The sequence below is a fragment of the Mytilus galloprovincialis genome, chromosome 1 (genome assembly GCF_965363235.1).
Source record: "Mytilus galloprovincialis chromosome 1, xbMytGall1.hap1.1, whole genome shotgun sequence".
Taxonomy (NCBI): Eukaryota; Metazoa; Mollusca; class Bivalvia; order Mytilida; family Mytilidae; genus Mytilus; species Mytilus galloprovincialis.
The window spans coordinates 38,803,950-38,823,057 of NC_134838.1; the positions used below are offsets into that span (position 1 = coordinate 38,803,950).

The following is a 19,108-nucleotide window of genomic DNA, read 5'->3' on the forward strand; positions in this document are numbered from 1 at the left end:
CAAAAAGAGAAAAATATTCAACATGTAATCGAACAACACATTAATTCATGAATGCGGGTTAATCATCAGTGTTTTTCAGTCACGAGTTCACTATTTTTCGATATTTGAATTCTTTGATTAGTTATTCTTTTTATTACATTGGCAAATGTTTTTTTTTTATTGAAACTAAAGTAGAAAATGTAAGGAACTTTATATTTTTCTACCTTTTCACAATTTGTTTTCATGATGTTATCAAAGTCTTGACAACGCCTATTGTTATATGACGTCTGAGGAGTGAAATAACCACATTTATCTAACATGTGAAATTATCGGTTGCAACCAATGTAATACATGTAAATGCATTTATCGGATATTTTGTTAACATCTTACCTGTTTCTTGAAGTATCCTATTGCATACTCATCAGCAAATGTCAGGAAATGTATAATACTGTGTTTCAGGTGGTAGTCCTTTAAATGATTCATCATATGTGTTCCATATCCCTAAAATTAATAAACTTTACATCAAAATCTGCAAAAACATTTCAATACTTTCAACTTGAAAATAATACAACTTAGGACTATATTGTAATAACCCAACACCTACCAGGATTGAACAGTCTTAATTTGAAATAGGGTCGAGTAAAGTCACAAAATTATTTGTCAAATATTGGTTTTAACTTTGGCTCATATATCATAAAATTCATTTAAACCGGTATACATTAATATAGACTGTTTTTTTTAGACAATAATAAGATATTTAACTTTTCAGTAGATAATGATTATTCTTCTGATCAAGAAACATTCTTATTTTTTCTCTCCCCCCTCTCTCTCTTCTTTTTTTTTTCTTTCTTTTCTTCTTTTTTCTTGATCAGATCAATTGCTTATTCTTTAGTTTTCTATGTTGTGTCATGTGTACTATTGTTTGTCTGTTTGTCTTTTTCATTTTTAGCCATGGTGTTGTCAGTTCATTTTCGATTTATGAGTTTGACTGTCCCTCTGGTATCTTTCGTCCCTCTTTTAAAACTGTGACAGGAAACAATTCAATGAGTGATCTAGCAATCTTCTGATTTTCTAAATCTATGAAATAATAGCTCTTCTAAATGCATGCATGGTATAACTCTTAACAATCGATTTAAGCAACAGATTTACTTAAATGTCATCTGCCACTTATACTTATCTTTCATATCGCATCATTATAAAGTCTCCATTAAAGGATTCACTTAAGCAAAACACACTAATTACTTTGCAAAAACAATGATCTCCTGCTTAATGTTTTCATCATTTTAGTATACCTTCACTTGTTCATTTGATGTGACTGCACAGAATACAATTTCTGTAAAACCTTGAGATGGAAACATCCTGAAACAAATCCCTCCAATAACCTTCATATCCTTGATCAAAGCCAAACATTTATGTTTCCTGAAAATAAAATTATCAGCTAATTGAAAGTAGAATTAGAAACTATCAAATCAAAAGTGCTTCAAGTGTAAATTTTACAGTTTCAATTTCTTCTCTTTTTTAAATATAAGTTATAACTTTTAAGAGAATTCTTAAATAAAATTATATAACATTCTGCCTGTTGAAGAGTAATAATGGTAAGGTGTTGGAAAAAAAAATGCAGTTCAAAGTTCCTATGACAGTTATGTATATGCAAGGGTTCTCCCTGTAATATTTTCAATATTTTCAAGTGTAAAGCTCTCAGTATTCAAATATGCCAAAATAATCAAACTTAATGCTCCCTCGCCTTATGGAGGGGGCATAAAAATAAAAGTAATTGTCTGTGACCATCCTTTTATGAATGAACAGATGAGCATAAATTTTACCCTCCTTGGAAATATAACACAGCAACACTTACGGATCAAACACCAGTCTTGTAATATATTCTTTGGGCATTCTGGGTAATTGATGAGAGAAGACATTCTGTAACCCAATCAACCATATCAATGTCTGTCGTGTTGGTTTATGACTCAGACTGTTTCCTACAACGTGGAATTCTATCACACCTTTAGATTCCTCTTGTCTGGCAGCCTCGTCTCTGGCAGCATGGGCAGGAAACATGGAGGACTAAAAATAGAACAGATTTTTGCATTTATTTTATAATTATAATGAAATGTTATGCCAACTTTGCCAAGCATTTTAAAAATATCATACAAAGGTAAAAATAAAGAATACATCAGAATTGACTGTTGTTTGTTTTTTTTTATTCACTAATGTCTAAATATTAACTTGATGACCTTGACCTTGTGCTGATATTAAAACCTAAACCACACCATGTTGTGTATGTGAATAATCATACCAAGTATAGTTGATATTCTTCATTTGGTTATACACACAAAACAACTGATGAATTTGAACCTAGTCTTAAACCAGGACCAGAATAGTGTCTCATCCCATGTTCGTTCCTAAGGTGTTTTTTTTTTTTTTTTTTTTTTTTTTTTATCTATGTCTATCTTAAAGCGTAATAAACATGATGTATGTGTTGTTGAAAGATTTTTACATCCCTGACTCTAATATTGAATGAGTTTTTTACTTTGACCTTGAAGGCAGATTTCCTTATATCATTCAATATTAACCTTTTCAATCAATCATTTAATTACAACCGGTTCAATATATATTTGGAATATGCAATTTTGGAGACAATGGCGTCATCCAAAGAAGTGAAATTTAAACCAAAAATGGCATGGCGTCTATCCATGCTAAACATGCTTGGGGGAAACACTATAGTAGTGATTTAATTTAACTGAAAAAGAAATAGATGTAAGACAATTATGAATGAGGAATAATACAATACAAGGTAAAAAACAATATCATGAAAATATCTTTTCAAGTCCTATTTAAAAACTTACATCTGGTCCTAACATTTTTTCTGGTTCTGTAATAGTAGCCACAATCTCAGCCACTACTTCAGGTAATACATCCCCATCTATCCTCCTTCTCTTTACATCCTCTATCGTAAAAGATTCTTCTAATTTTCTCTTTAGTTCACTGCCTGAAAGTATGAATATTTGTTTAATGATTATATTAAAATATAAAACAACAAAATGTCTTAACATTCATTCCTAAATCAAGGAGAAATGTACATGTACTACTTCAATAAAATAATTTCCTGAAATACCGTGTATTCATAACTGTAAATTCAGAAATTATTGTGATGTTTTTATTATTGCGAAAAACAGGCTTATAATCGCAATAATTTAAACTGACATTTTCAAATTTTTAAATGAATTAAACAGGATTTTTTCTCAATATCGCTAACATTAAAATCGCATTATAGTCATAAATGACAAAATAGCAATAATAAAAGCATGCAATCATTTCTGATTTTACAATATATATTTCTGATTCCCATTCCTGTGAATTTTATTGGTAATGGTAAACCATAAATTTAGACGTTTGACTAAGTAAACAATTTTTTATGCTTGTTCGTAGAAGTTGACAGAAAAACAAAATCAATAGTCCACAATAAGATTTTTCCTTGATCAAAGAAAATTGGCATCCATGCAAATAAATGAATTCATAGTAATATCTGTTTTCATGCGATTCATTTTCTTTCATGCTTGATGAGTTTCAGTTTATTTATGTATCATTCATAGTTTATGATATACTACAAAATATTTCTTCCTAAAGGACATTAAAAGTATGTCTTTATGACAAGCTTCTTCCTTTTTAAAATTTAAGTCCCATTACTCTGAAGGTTTGTAAAAAAATATACATTACCACCTGTGTCAGATCTAGAGGACCTTCTCCCTGGTGTAGAGCTAGGGGAGGTGATGGCAGTAAATGTTTCTCCTATGGAAGTTGACTGGGTTGGCAGGGTACCAGATGTTGTGAAACGACTTATAGTTTATGATATACTACAAAATATTTCTTCCTAAAGGACATTAAAAGTATGTCTTTATGACAAGCTTCTTCCTTTTTAAAATTTAAGTCCCATTACTCTGAAGGTTTGTAAAAAAATATACATTACCACCTGTGTCAGATCTAGAGGACCTTCTCCCTGGTGTAGAGCTAGGGGAGGTGATGGCAGTAAATGTTTCTCCTATGGAAGTTGACTGGGTTGGCAGGGTACCAGATGTTGTGAAACGACTTATAGTTTATGATATACTACAAAATATTTCTTCCTAAAGGACATTAAAAGTATGTCTTTATGACAAGCTTCTTCCTTTTTAAAATTTAAGTCCCATTACTCTGAAGGTTTGTAAAAAAATATACATTACCACCTGTGTCAGATCTAGAGGACCTTCTCCCTGGTGTAGAGCTAGGGGAGGTGATGGCAGTAAATGTTTCTCCTATGGAAGCTGACTGGGTTGGCAGGGTACCAGATGTTGTGAAACGACTTAGTCCACTCATTCCTGTAGCTTGTGTAGGTGTGGTGGCTGAAAATGTAAATGTATTTATGGCTGTAAACATAAAATGTAAATGTTTTTGTGGCTGTAAACAGAAAATGTAAATGTTTTTGTGGCTGTCAACTTAAAATGTAAATGTTTTTGTCGCTGTAAACAGAAAATGTTAATGTTTTTGTGGCTGTCAACATAAAATGAAAATGTTTTTGTGGCTGTCAACAGAAAATGTAAATGTTTTTGTGGCTGTCAACATAAAATGTAAATGTTTTTGTGTGGCTGTCAACATAAAATGTAAATGTATGTATGCCTGTATTTATCTTTAAGTAATGATGATGAAAAAACTTCAAAAATACCTGAAAAATCATCTCTGTTAATGATGGAAAATTTTGGACTCAAAAAGAAAGAAAGCAGTGAATATATTCTACCCCTTGAATTGTCTAGCCAAATAATGTTTAAAAAATCATAAGCAGTTTACATTTATAACAATTGGATTTAATTAAGAATTTAATGCTTCTTCTTGTAATTTATTGGGGTGTAAAAGCATTGACCAAGGTACATTTTGTATGAAGCGCAGAAGCACTTCATTCTAAAAATGTGCACACAGTCAACCCTATGAAGTTACAAAAAGAAGAATTCAATAAGTACTTATAATTACATTTTTTAGCTAGGATCATGAAAACATGATTTTTATCAAGTTTTTATTTAATTTACCTGTGCACTTTATTGTGGAACCTCGTGTAATCATGAATGATAATTTTTCTTGTGTAATGAGGTTGATTAAGGAATAAGGCGAGATTGCAGTTAGCCAATCAGAGTAATGTATCATAATGAAACATACATCTAATGTAATTATTGTTTCAATATTTAGCAGTTTTTTAAGGGTTTTCATGGGTAACCTGTTTTGTTACAATTATTCTCTTTGTTATTTACATATCAATGTTGGATTCAAATTTCAATAATTCTTGAGAATGCCTTAATCAAATACTTACTTATAACTTGAAAGAATTAAACATCAAATGATTTGTCCTTTAATGTTAACTTTCATTGTATTATTCATAATGTTATAATACAGTATGTAAAATTTGCTGATACTTTTACTGGTCTTCTTTTATTAAAAAATATTCCTAAAAAATTTAGCATTGATGATGCATAAAAAACATTGCATCTTGAATTGACCTTGAAATTTTTACTTTCTCCTTCAAGTTGGGTATGCATTAGAAATGTCCAGGGTAAAATGAGATTTTTAAGCAATCAATAAAAGAGAAAAACAAAACGGCTGAATGGGACATTTGAGACCTTACTGCAGGCTTTAAAGCTGCAGGAATTGGACAAAGTGACATCAATGTTGCAGAATATCTAGTACTAAATTATAAAAGGGTTATTGCACTTATCTCCAGGAACATTGTCCCTTGTGGTATATCATACTGAAATCCCAAGATGAAGCCATATGATATACTGCACAGGGCAATATTCCTCAATATTAGTGTATCAACTCTAAAACATTTTGTAATCATTTCTTACGTGTGGTAGGTGGAGAAGTTGCCATGTTTGCAGCATTCTGTGAAAATTCAACGTCCCATATTGGTGAGTTAGCACCATAAACTTCTTCCTCTAACATGGAAAGGAATCTACACAAAAAGGAATATGCTATATGTAAAATTAATAAAACAACTGAAATTCAATAAGCATGACTTAAGCAATAAAATATCATTCTTTTTCTTAAAAAAATAAAACTTGACATTTACTTAATCACTATCATCACAGTTGAAATCTATAGTTCATGTATCTTCATATAAATTTTTTAAGTTTGACAATCATAAAATAAAATAACTTGAATCGTAAAATAAATTAAAGAGCAGGTGAGAATAAAGATGTGTTTTCAAACTTGCTTCTGTCCCTTGGCAGTTTTAATTTGATGGAAAAAGAGCTATAAGTATGGAACCTCTAATTTTTGGCTGAAACATTGAAACAAATTCATGAAAATAATAAATATTCATTAAGGATCGATGCACATCTACGAAACTGCTTCTATTCATTATTGTCATGGTAAAAGCAATCAGGAGCATTAATTCAGAAAAACTACAGGTTCATAGGCAGTGGCGGATCCAGAACTTTTCCTAAGGAGGGGGCCCGCTGACTGACCTAAGGGGGGCCCGCTCCAGTCATGCTTTAATGATTCCCTATATAATCAACCAAATTTTTCCCATGAAAGGGGGGGCCCGGGTCCCCCAGGGCCCCCCCTTGGATCCGCCTATGATAGGCTGAGAAATGTAACTTTACTGTGGTAGAATATCTTTATAATCCTGGTACCTTTGATAACTTTTACCAAGTCAAGTATGAGCAAGGTAAAGAAGTAAAATCAAGCTTTTAAATGGTACATTTTTTTTTGGGGGGGGGGGGGGATTAACTGCTTTATACTTTAATTACACGACAGTAAACTTTCCCCTCAAATCAAACTGATTATATGTTTTATTTAACTTATTTTGGTTGCTCTTACTTGGCTGAGTACCAGTATGTCCTACCACAGAATGGGTAACTTATTGAAAAATTATATAATTCAGAGACAAAAGTAAGTAATATTAAAATATTCTTTTATAAAAAAAATGTATTTAACAAACTAGACACTTTGAAATCCTTGAAAATTGGTAAAAATCAAGATTATCAACATCTTAGACAATTAGACAGATAGATAGACTGACAACTGTACATTAGTATAAAATTTAAAAGTAAAAACCTTGGAAAGTGTGTTAAAACAAGTGTCCTCTTCTCTGGTGGCATTTTCTCTTTCTCAGCTCTAAACTTGTCTAGGAGTTGTCTTCTCATAGTTTGAAATACAGATCTCAGCAATGTTCTACCAAATATCAAAGTTGTTTCATATCTTGGAAGACTGTCACAGAAAGCTGGTACATGGCAGTAACACAACCATCTAAAACAAAATAAAATTTTATTCTATTATCAGAATTCTACATGGCAGTAACACAACCATCTAAAACAAAATAAAATTTTATTCTATTATCAGAATTACTACAGAAAGCTGGTACATGGCAGTAACACAACCATCTAAAACATTTTTTTTTATTCTATTATCAGAATTACTACAGAAAGCTGGTACATGGCAGTAACACAACCAATACTCATCCCAAAAACAAAACATAATTCTTGATGTAAGTATTTTTTTTGAAAACACATCTGTATGTATATAACCAAGAAATTTTATGGATTCTTTTGAGTCTAATTGTATCCTTTATACCTTTCAGTTCTAAATAATCCTCTTTAAATAAACAGCATTGAATAGAATTCGCCGCAAATCAAATGTTTTCTGTCTTTAATGGTAATGTAGTTGAGCTATTCTTTTTTTCTACAACTGATTTACTTCGCAGATCCAAATCATGTGTTAATATGAGCATTAGAAATTAGCACCTTAACAGATAAATATATTAGAATTTAAATAATTATTGTTATGTAGTTCTATTCTCTGTTGTTACTTGACATTTAGAAATCAATAACTTTATATTAACACCTGGAAAAAATAATAGTACATGTATCTATTCAAAGCATTTATATGAAAGACACGATATTAGTATATGATCTAAAATGTCAACCTCAAATTCACTGAGTTTCTACAGCTGTTTATATTCATCATCATATTCGGAAGATAAAAGCATAGTACTACAGGATTGTCTTACATAATCAATTACAAATCGTCTTGTTCCATTATTACCAAGCATATAAAGCCTATTCTGAACTGACCAAATTTGTCCCTTTTTACATTTGACAGGTAGTTACCAAGAACAAAACCTCTCAGTTTGATAGTTGTGGAGATACAAATAAAACAAAAGCTTATTTGAATACCCGTTTAATAATTGAAAAAAAATAGGCTGTTTGCAAGTTTGACAGACAGAAACTTTAGCGATAGCGTTAAGGTAATAACATTTAAGAGTGACAAACTGAGCCTTCTAAAGATTGCTACCAAAGTGTTTATCGACACCATCAAATTTCAGACACTTCATCTGAAATTTTAATAAATAAAAAATTCTGTAATACATCTCCTGATGACATTTATTTACATCATATCATCTTTTACCTTTAGATAAATAAAACAGGACCTGCTAGAAATATGATAGCCTACCTTGTATAATTAACTTTGTATGTAGCCATATCTTCAGATCCAGCATGCTGTTGTCGACTTGTAGGTGTTTCTAATTTCCAGTGGTTTAAACAATGTAGAAACATCTTTGCTAGGTCATACATTGTTTGCCATTCTCTCTGTGCAAGATGTCCAAACTTATACAATACAAAATTTGTCACACCCTAAATGAAGATAAAATTTCAGATTGATAACATGTTGTGAATGGAATACTGGGAATATTAAAATGAAGGGATGTGATATGACTGCAAATGAGAAAACTATCAACTAATGACCAATAGACAGTAGTACAGTACACAAGCTAATAGAGATGGAAATATTGGTTGGACAGGACAAACAGACGGACGGACAGACAGATAAACAAACAAGGCACATGCAATATAGCACCCACATAATAGTAAGGTTGCATTTTTAATGAAATATATGTTAATTACTATTAAAAATTATGAAAAAATATTGAAGTTGTATCATCAATACACATGAAGAATTAAGCCTACAACGTTTTAAGTAAAATCAACTGTGTATTTAGAGTAGTTCAACATATAAAATGAAATTTCCGATTTCATACTCAATATGGTTGCCTTGCTAGCGATACAAAGACACAATAATATCATAACACTGGTTTTTGCTTATATAGAAAGACCTAAATCTACATATAATAAAAGTAATATATCTTTAAATATAAATTGATTTTGGGTATACATAAATAGGATGGTAATTAAAAATAACAAAAATATTAAAAGAAATCTAGAAGTCAACCTATCATCTTTCATTATACAATGTCAACAACAATCCAAACAATAAATCAAGCTGTAAAAAATCCTACGTCCTTAGTCAATACTAGCTATGTAGGTAAATTTTAGAGAAACTACAACAGATCTGACGTCTTTCAACATGTTTTCATTTATTGATTTCATGTTTAGACTTCAGTATTTTATTTGGTGTTTTACCTTTAGGCACATATATATATATTTCTGCAGTCGTAATGATTGCAATTTCAAATAGCAGTAATCTAGCAATCATAATGAGGCATTTATATTAGAAAGTATTTAAAGGTAATTTGCATGCTAATCAAACCCTGAAATGTTAATCATCTAAAAAAAAATAAATAACCCCTTCCAAAAAAAATCATGCCCCTCTCTCCCTCGGCCAAATATATTTTAATCTAACATGTCTAAAGTTATATATGGTCCATTTTTAAATATCAAACTTTCAAATGGAAATTGGGGCATTCATATGAAAGACAAGAAATATCAATTTAAATTTAACAGTGATTAATTTCATTCTAGATTAAACAACTATCCGCCAAGACCAAAGGACAAAAATGTGAACAATTTTGACTTGGTTCCATGATTTGATTATTCATGTATGTTTTTGCTGTATCTGCCTGCATATTGGCATTTGTTGTCTTTCATATGAATGCTCTAATTCACCCTTGTAAATTTTACAATCAAATCTTCAATGTAAAAAGAATATGCCTATGCTGTTATTATCAAAGAGACAAACCCAATATTTCTGCATGTTCAAACATCATGTACCAAGCATTGTCATAATTTCAATCTCTTGTAGATGGTATATTCTACAAAATGAACAATGCAGTCTTCAAGCTGAACCAAAGGCCAAGCAGCCCAGGCTTGTAAAATTGATCTTGGGCCTGTATAAGTCATATCTACAGGCCAACAGAATCTAACTTATTTTTTCCAAAAATTGACTTCCGGGCCTGTAGATCTAAAAGTTCATTGTGAAGACTGACAATGTCAAGCAGAACCAGTTAAAAAATTAATTTGAAGTAAATCTTACCTTAGCAATGCTTGGCTTTTCAAAAGGTGGGTTTCCTAATGGTCCTTCTATAGTAGGGTTACTCATGTTCAATATACATTTCCTTAATAACTGTAAAAACAAATGTATGCATAATGTCAATATAGATATGATATTCTCATTACTTTCTATTCATACAAAAATCAATGACAATAGAATTACATTTTGTACATGTCTTTTTGCTTTTCATACATATATTTTTAAAAATTGTTTACTTCAGAAGTATTAGCATGATTAAGGTGTCATGTTATAAATGAAAATAGGTGTTCTCTGGAAATAGTAATTACTGAGCTTTATGTGTTGTACATGTAAAACAGAGTTAAAACTGTCTTAATGGATTATAATGCATACTACAAATGGTCATACAATAATCAGATTATATGTTATTGGATAAATAGATAGATGGATGTATCCTGCCCAAGATGTACATTAACATTTAGGATGACAAACAAGATGATTAAATATAAATATAAATCCTGTTTCTTTCAAAACAATATGCTTAGCCATATCATTGATGTGTTAGCTCACAAGGTATCAATAACTACAATGATGTGATAGCAATATACGACCCCAATTTTTTTTTTTTTTTAGGTCATATAAAAAACAATTTACCCCTCAGACTCGAGGCATGCAACAGACAATGGTGTTGACTACCAGTATCATATTGGAGGAGGATCGCTCATAATTAGGATGTTTTTCATTAAAGAAACAGTACACTTCATGATAAGACTTTGAAAGTATTTCATTTGAGTACAATTTATGTTAGGAGTAAGTAGACACATATTATCATTGCACTTGTAAATTCGTTTTAATGATACATGTCATATAGACTGTATTTTCAATAATCTCTGAGATGATATACAAATATAGGATGAGTGACACCATTTGACATGAATCGTTTTAAATGGTGTAACAAAATATGATTCTAAAATCACTGTTAAGTACTAATATATTAATCACAATAAAACATGAAATGAAAGCATACCTTAAATAAATAGAAGTAGACTTGTTTAGTTTCTGAGTCCTCCTCTTTATGTACACAGATAAACAGATTCTCCACGTCCACGACTATCCTCAGTAGTCTATTCAGTTCCTCCTCAGCTGTGGTCTCCAAATGTGACACATGGTTACCTAATCAACAAATAATTATAGAATGTTTACTGAAAATTCTGTAGGAACAATTGTCAAACATCACATTGGTTTTCATCTGCAATATATTTACTTAAAAATGCTTCTTATAATTATTTAATTTGATCTTACTTCAAAATAAGACATATCTTATTAAACTCATTAATCAAAATATAATATTAATCACTTATTTGCTAAATTAAATGAAAATTTTTATTTGTTAAGATTGAAATTTAATAAACTTTTATCATTAAAACGTAACAATTATTGTTTTGATCATTTTGAAGGCCAGACTGAACATTTTCATGTTTTTTGCAAATGTACTAAATTAGATTCAAGCAAGTTCCTTATACATGAGGAAGAAGACTGAAAATTTATTTCAATAAAATGTTTTTTGCAGCCATTAATAAATCTTGAGAAACAGTTCAGGAAATTTTATTCCCATAAACATGATGATAAAAATCATCTTGAAACCTGAAAATTGTTTTCCCAGTAAATGTTCAATTAAATTGAAATCTGATACTCCGATCATGACAACCAACTATCATAAAACATTGGACAAAATTAATTAATCTATAAATGGATTTTTCATGAAACTTTTATTGTTATTTATTACGACTGAAACAAAATGTTACACAGCTAAATGGGTTTTTTTTCTTCATTTATAATAAATTGTCTCTGAACAGGCTGAAGCAGGTGGGAAAGTTTAAGTTTTGCAAACTCTTTAGAATAAACTGCAGACATTATATTTCCAAGCATGCACACTGTACAGCACTATATAAAGCAAAAGTCATCACAAATTTACAGAAAGCTACATGTATATATATGTTTCATATACAGGTGGTCTGAGCTATTTTTGTTTCTTAAAAAAATGTCTATTTAAGTTGATTACGGAATCAGACGGAGAAATTGTTGAAGTGGTTGAAGTTATAAAACTTTGCTCAGTGCTTGGAACACAAAAATCATACTCGAAACATGAAATCCAGCATTTTGATTGGTTGATTTTTCAGTACTAGTACAAAAAACTGACTCCAAAGTTAAGTTTATGTTCTAACTTCATGCAAAGCTCTGATTCCTTTCACGGATTTGGCTATACTTTTTGGACCTTTTGGATTATAGCTCTTCCTCTTTTATATAAGCTTTGGATTTCAAATATTTTGGACACGAGCATCACTGAAGAGACATGTATTGTCGAAATGCGCATCTGGTGCAGGAAAATTGGTACCGTTAATGTTATTCTGACAGGTGTTAAATTTAAATGAATAAAACATCTGCTGCTCATATTGATTTCTCTTTATAATTTCAAAACAAATCCTCTATTTCTCAATATTCAACATGTACAATGCATCATACTTTTAATTAATACTTTTTTTTTTACATCTTTCATACAAATTTAACATTCATTTCTTTCCATATATATTTGATTAATAGCATCAATACCGTTCTGAACAAGCTTTGCTATTAATTGGGGCAACATGTATACTGAAGCACAACTGATAAATTCCTTTCATAAAAGCAAAAAAAACTATGACTAAAGTTTTTCGTGTACAATGATTTTGACCACACATGCACAGTCATTCTTCTCCATAAGAGCTGTGAAAACTTGAAGGAACATTTACTGGCCTCGGTCTTTCTTAAGAATGAATGACAGGCAGCAGTTTTGAGACCTGCTTTGCATATGGCAACAGGAGTAAAACCAAGAGTGCACAGGCTGAAATGTCTTGCTTGCCTCAATTTATGATGAAAGTATATATGATAAAGTTTTAGCTACAATTATCATAAACAAAGTTCCCTTCATGCTACCGGGGCATCAATAATCCATGCATATATATATAAATATGAAGAGCTCTAAAGTGCGATGGCCACGCTAAGTAAGATGGTCAACGCTAAAGTACAATGGTGTCTCAAGCACAAGTGCGATGGTTGTTTGTTCGCGAAAGTATGATGGTATATCAAGCTAAAGTATGATGGACCAAAAGGGTAAGATTGAGGGATTAAAACATCGAGGTTAAAAATAGTCTTTTTGCAAAAGCTAATATGCTATGGTATAACATATGTGATAGGCTTTATAATTTACCGGTAGGCCTAAGTGATTGTTTCTAAATTTAGAGAAGGACCACATAATAATTGCTTAAAAGGAAATTTATGTGTTGCAAAATATTAAATTTCATGTACATTGTAAAATGAATTTTTAACAATTCGGAGCATATTGCATATTTAGATAAATAGTGAATATTGTCATTCACACTAATGTTACAACCTAACCTTACAGTTGTCATAGTAAATAACAAATACAAAATTCATTCATTGTTGAATTATACAACATTTATCAGTATGAGCTATAATTTGAATGCGAGAGAAAGGCAATGTTAGCTTTCTCCTTTTGTAGCGAGTACAAATACATGTATTATTTACCTATAATGAACAGAACAAACTTATGTTTTAACTTTTAGCAGATAAATTTATAATTCACGCATGAAAACATGTATCTCTATTTTAACAACGTTACTTTCTTTAAAGTCCAACAGCATTTTAACATTTCAAATAGAAGCAGGATAAGTATGCGTCTACTATTATGTATTTATATAGTAAAAGTTTAAATCAATTACTAGTAAGTCATGAACATTTGGTGTAAAAGTTGTTAATCAAATATTCCTAATCTACCTTCCGGCATGTTCATTTTTGGTTTGTATGAACCACTGTTAACGTCATTATCAAACTACGTTTCTAACGTCTATATTTTCGCGGACCATCAGACTTTAGTGTATTGAAGCATCGCACTTTAGCGTAGACCATCATACATAAGCGTCCCCATCACACTTAAGAGTCCTCCATATATAAGTTAGGGTCAGATGATGGTCAAACAAATCCTTAGACAAATTATAGTTGAGCCACATGTATAGCTTTAATATAGTTTCAAAGAAACAGACCTTAGCAAAGAAAACTTAATGTCAACTGATGAAATATAAAAATAAGATCAAGGTCAGATGAACTACCTTGACAGACATTTACACCATACACTAAATATATACGGTAGTAGATATATTGCTAATAGTGTCTGAGAAACAGTCATAACCACAAAACTGAGTATTGACCAATGAATGAAAAGGAGGTCAAGGTCTGATGATACCTTGAAGATGTAAAATATCCACCTTCCATTATTACATACACCAAATATAGTTGATCTTCAGCTTATATTAAATTTATATATGAGAACTACAGTGCACAGGCTAATCATTGATATTATGTTGATAGTCCTAAATATAAAGCTTTATTACAACTGTCACATAAACTTAACATTAACTTAGAAAACTAAACATTTACCAATGAACCATGAAAATGAGGTCAAGGTCAGATGAACCATGTCAGGCAGACATGTACAGCTAACAATTCTTCCATACAACAAATATAGTTGACCTATTGCTTATACGTGTAGTCAATAAAGTTAAAAACAGACCAAAACAAAAAAACTTTACACTGAGTAATGAACCGTGAAAATGAGGTCAAGGTCAAATTAAATCTGAGCAACTGACATATAGATCATAAAATATTTCCATACATTAAATATAGTTGTCTTATTCATATAGTTATAGATAATAAGACCAAAACTCAAAACTTAACTTTGACCACTGAACCATGAAAATGAGGTCAAGGTCAGATGACACCTACCAGCTAGACATGTTCACCTTACAATCATTCCATACACCAAATATAGTAGACCTTGTGCATACAGTATATGAAAAACAGACAAATACACAAAAACTTGACTATAACCACTGAACCATGAAAATGAGGTCAAGGTCAGATAACACCTGCCAGTTGAACATGTACACCTTACAGTCCTTCTATACACCTAATATACTAAATCTATTGCTTATAGTATCTGAGATATATGGACTTGACCACCAAAACTTAACCTTGTTCACTAATCCATGAAATGAGGTCGAGGTCAAGTGAAAACTGTCTGACGGACATGAGGACCTTGCAAGGTAGGCACATACCAAATATAGTTATCCTTTTACTTATAACAAGAGAGAATTTAACATTTCAAAAAATCTGAACTTTTTTTTCAAGTAGTCACTGAACCATAAAAATGAGGTCAAGGACATTGGACATGTGACTGACGGAAACTTTGTAACATGAGGCATCTATATACAAAGTATGAAGCATCCAGGTCTTCTACCTTCTAAAATATTAAGTTTTTAAGAAATAAGCTAACACCGCCACCCGATCACTATCCCTACATGTATGTCGAGCTTTCTGCAACAAAAGTTGCAGGCTCGACAAAAAACTCAAAACAGGAAAACATCACTTTGACAGATGAACCATGTAAATAAGGTCAAGATGAGATGAATGTGACACTAACAAACATTCTCTACAATTAATAAAATTTACCTATTGCCTATGTTTTTTGAGATATGGTTTTGACAATGAAACTTTATAAACCTGTTCATTGATCAATGAAATAAGGTCAAGGTCAGTTGAACCCTGTCTGCAGACTTGTTGACTTTGCAAGAATCTCATACATTAATGTAATTATCTTTTTCCTCTTAATAACAGAGAAATTCATGCGAAAATAAATAGTGTTTAAAGCACTTGCTACCATCTGAAATCAATAACTTTTAAACACAAAAATTAATGCAGTCAACCGTGAGACAACAGGTTCCTTTATCTTAAGTTTTTCTAGTGCAGTGTTCTAGCTACAAAGTTTCAACAGGGCTCAGCGCCCGCCCTTTTTCATTGACACCCGTGCCTTTTTTCTGTCTTTGCCCGGGCGCCCTGCTGTTTTTATCACTGAAAAATCAGCATTTTTCTGCCTTTAAATACCGCTAAAATCGTTATTGTTCTATGAACAAGAAGTTCAGCTACCTGTGCAAGCTGTCAAGTTAAGTGACCCATTAAGTTTATGGCTTCACCGGACGGCTTTGGTGTCAAACACATTGTTAATTAACACCAATTACTTTAGCTTTAGGTCATAAATAATTTGTTTATTTCAAAAAAGATTGACAAACAATTTCATTATTTCCACTTATGTATCACCTGTTCATAATATATTACTAAAATTTATGTTACTTTTCGTAAAAAGATTAAATATAATACAAATTGAATGCAAATGAATATTAGAATATTAATTTGAATTTTTTTTTCTTGAATACACTTCAAAATTAAATATTTTGAAAATTATGTTTTGCATCTTTACTTCCATTAATTGATCTATCAAGTGCAATGAATAATTCCCAATAAACAAATTTGAGTCTATAATCAGACTGGTATGGTGACAGCTACTGTAAGACAGCTTAAAATATGAACAATATACACTGTAAGACAAAAGTTTCCCAAATGTCTCAACATCATGCATGACCATAGATTTATGAAGTCAACTATACAAAAAAATGTGCCAAAAGAATTAAATTACATGTATACAATGTAACTTCATTTTAACTGAAACTTGATGTTTCAATAAATGAATAATGCATAATAAATATTATGTGCTAATTAATTAAATAATTGCCTTTTTTCAATGATATAAATGTACGCGTTAAATTGCCCTTTTTTTCAATGACATTCACGCGAACAATTGCCCTTTTTCTGACTGGCACCCTGCCCTTTTCAAATCCTGACTAGAACACTGTAGTGATATAAGTTTCAAATAGAAGAAATATTGTGGATCATTATTTTCACTGGAAGAAATATCACACTGTTTGTTCCTGATGAAATAAAGGGTATAGTTGTCCGTACAGAAACATATAGTGTAGCATTTAGCAGTTATTTATAACAAAGTTTCCAGATAAACTTAAATGAGTAAGATCAAATATGCATCGACAACAGTTTGTCATGTTAATTTTATCATTTGCAGAGATAGTAACAATGTTGAAAAGAACAAATATTTAACTATTGGTTGTGTATCAACTAATACTGTTTTGATATCTGTCTAATTAGAAATAATAGTATAAAATGTATGTTAGATAAAGTCTGATTGTCTGTTGATGCAATAATTCAAAATATCATAAAGCGGGAATTAGTTAGAACTAGGCTTGAAAGAGTAGTCGCTTGCTGAAGGTGCAACTACATATATGCATTGTATAATGTCAATTACACAGGCATGACAGGGGTAATAGTGGTCGCAACACTAGTAACCTTAATCATATTTTTATAGTTGAAAATAAAAGCTAATATTAGTTTCAATAGTTTATACATGTTAATATAAAGAAACTTACCTAATGTGTGTCCACAACTCCTGCATGGATCTGTCAGACTGGCAAGAGGTTGTGACACATCCACTCTTGGTGGGGTTGGTGGTGGATTGGGGTTCTTCCAGCCATTACATTTACAGGATTCAGACTGCAAATAAAACCATATTTATACAAAAGTGCACATGCTGAAATGTCTCCCCTTCTTTACTAACCATTGTATGAGTACAGTATACCAAAAACAGTCCAAAACTATAACCACTGAACCATGAAAATCAGTTCAAGGTCAGATGAAACCTGCCAGTTGGACATGTACATGTACACCTTACAATTCTTCCTTACACCAAATATATTAGACCTATTGCTTTTAGTATCGGAGATATGCACTTGACTCCCAAAACTTAACATTGTTCACTGATTGATCCATGAAATAAGTCAAGATTAAAATTACATAGCTAGTTTTTCAACGATCAATTTTTTTGCTTTGGGTTAACATAAGTATTATTTGTTTAGGTAATACAAAATTTGATAATAATGGGACAAAGTCAACTATTACGTTAGAAAAATTAACAAAAAAAAATCCTGAAAAAAACTCTTGCTACTAATGAACTCAAAAGCATTAACTTTATTTTCAGATTTTTTTATTTTCATCTCGTTTGTCATGAGACTTTGAGTAAATTATATGTTTATCAGTCTAGTAAAATATAGGAATGATCAAAATACCAATTTCATTTTTAATAATTCTTTGATATGAGAAAACGTTTCCTGATGCTAGTGTTTCTTTTTTTTACATTGAATATATGACGTCATCACTTAAATAACGTCACAACTAAAATGCCAAACAACAGAACAAAATCGGAAACGTTATGGTATTTCCGTTTCTTTTAAACAGATTTTTAAATAAAAATATGTTTGAATTAAAAAAAAAATAATTCATACAGACTTCATCCCCTTTCAAAGGTTATGCCTGCCTCATATTAAATAATGTTTGTCATAAGCATAATAAGGGTCCTTTTTGCTAGTGGGCATCATATATAATATCCAAATACTTTATAAATAGAATTTGTTTCATAGATGATTCATCCTATATGGACAACATTTCTTGCATCTTGCCTATATTTGCCATTGCCATCAGCATGATGAGAGAGAAATTATGTTAGTAACAAACATACCTGCCAACTTTTGAAAGTTCCCATGGGGGTTTTAGTGCGGCAACAATTTCAAAGGTTACAATTCATAGGGACGTATTTTCCGCGTGCTGTTTTGTGTTCTAGAAAAAGGGTCATATTTGTATGAAGAGCTTAGATGCCTTTTTTTCTTAAGTTTATTTGCATGATTCCAATTATTATATCAGTAGAAAAGATGAACATGTAGCTAGCAGACCAGGATTTATTTTCTTGTGTAAGCATATTAAATAATTGTTGAATTTTCCAATTTTAAATTATGCACAAAGACGGACCTTTATCAGGTTGGGAACAACACTCCAAATGAGGGGTAACCCC

General features: G+C 31.1%; 1 protein-coding gene across 1 annotated transcript in view; it reads right to left on the bottom strand.

Annotated features, from left to right (window-relative positions):
- Positions 1-19,108, bottom strand: part of LOC143073685 (histone acetyltransferase KAT2A-like) — a 31,480-nt gene that overhangs the window by 6,213 nt on the left and 6,159 nt on the right. The window contains exons 2-12 of the mRNA XM_076249428.1: positions 17,634-17,757; positions 11,273-11,418; positions 10,270-10,359; positions 8,452-8,633; positions 7,057-7,248; positions 5,844-5,950; positions 4,197-4,355; positions 2,826-2,968; positions 1,835-2,043; positions 1,272-1,398; positions 370-480 (exon numbers count right to left, since the gene is read on the bottom strand). Of these exons, the coding sequence (XP_076105543.1) occupies positions 370-480; positions 1,272-1,398; positions 1,835-2,043; positions 2,826-2,968; positions 4,197-4,355; positions 5,844-5,950; positions 7,057-7,248; positions 8,452-8,633; positions 10,270-10,359; positions 11,273-11,418; positions 17,634-17,757 (1,590 nt within the window). The remainder of the gene's footprint in view (positions 1-369; positions 481-1,271; positions 1,399-1,834; positions 2,044-2,825; positions 2,969-4,196; positions 4,356-5,843; positions 5,951-7,056; positions 7,249-8,451; positions 8,634-10,269; positions 10,360-11,272; positions 11,419-17,633; positions 17,758-19,108) is intronic.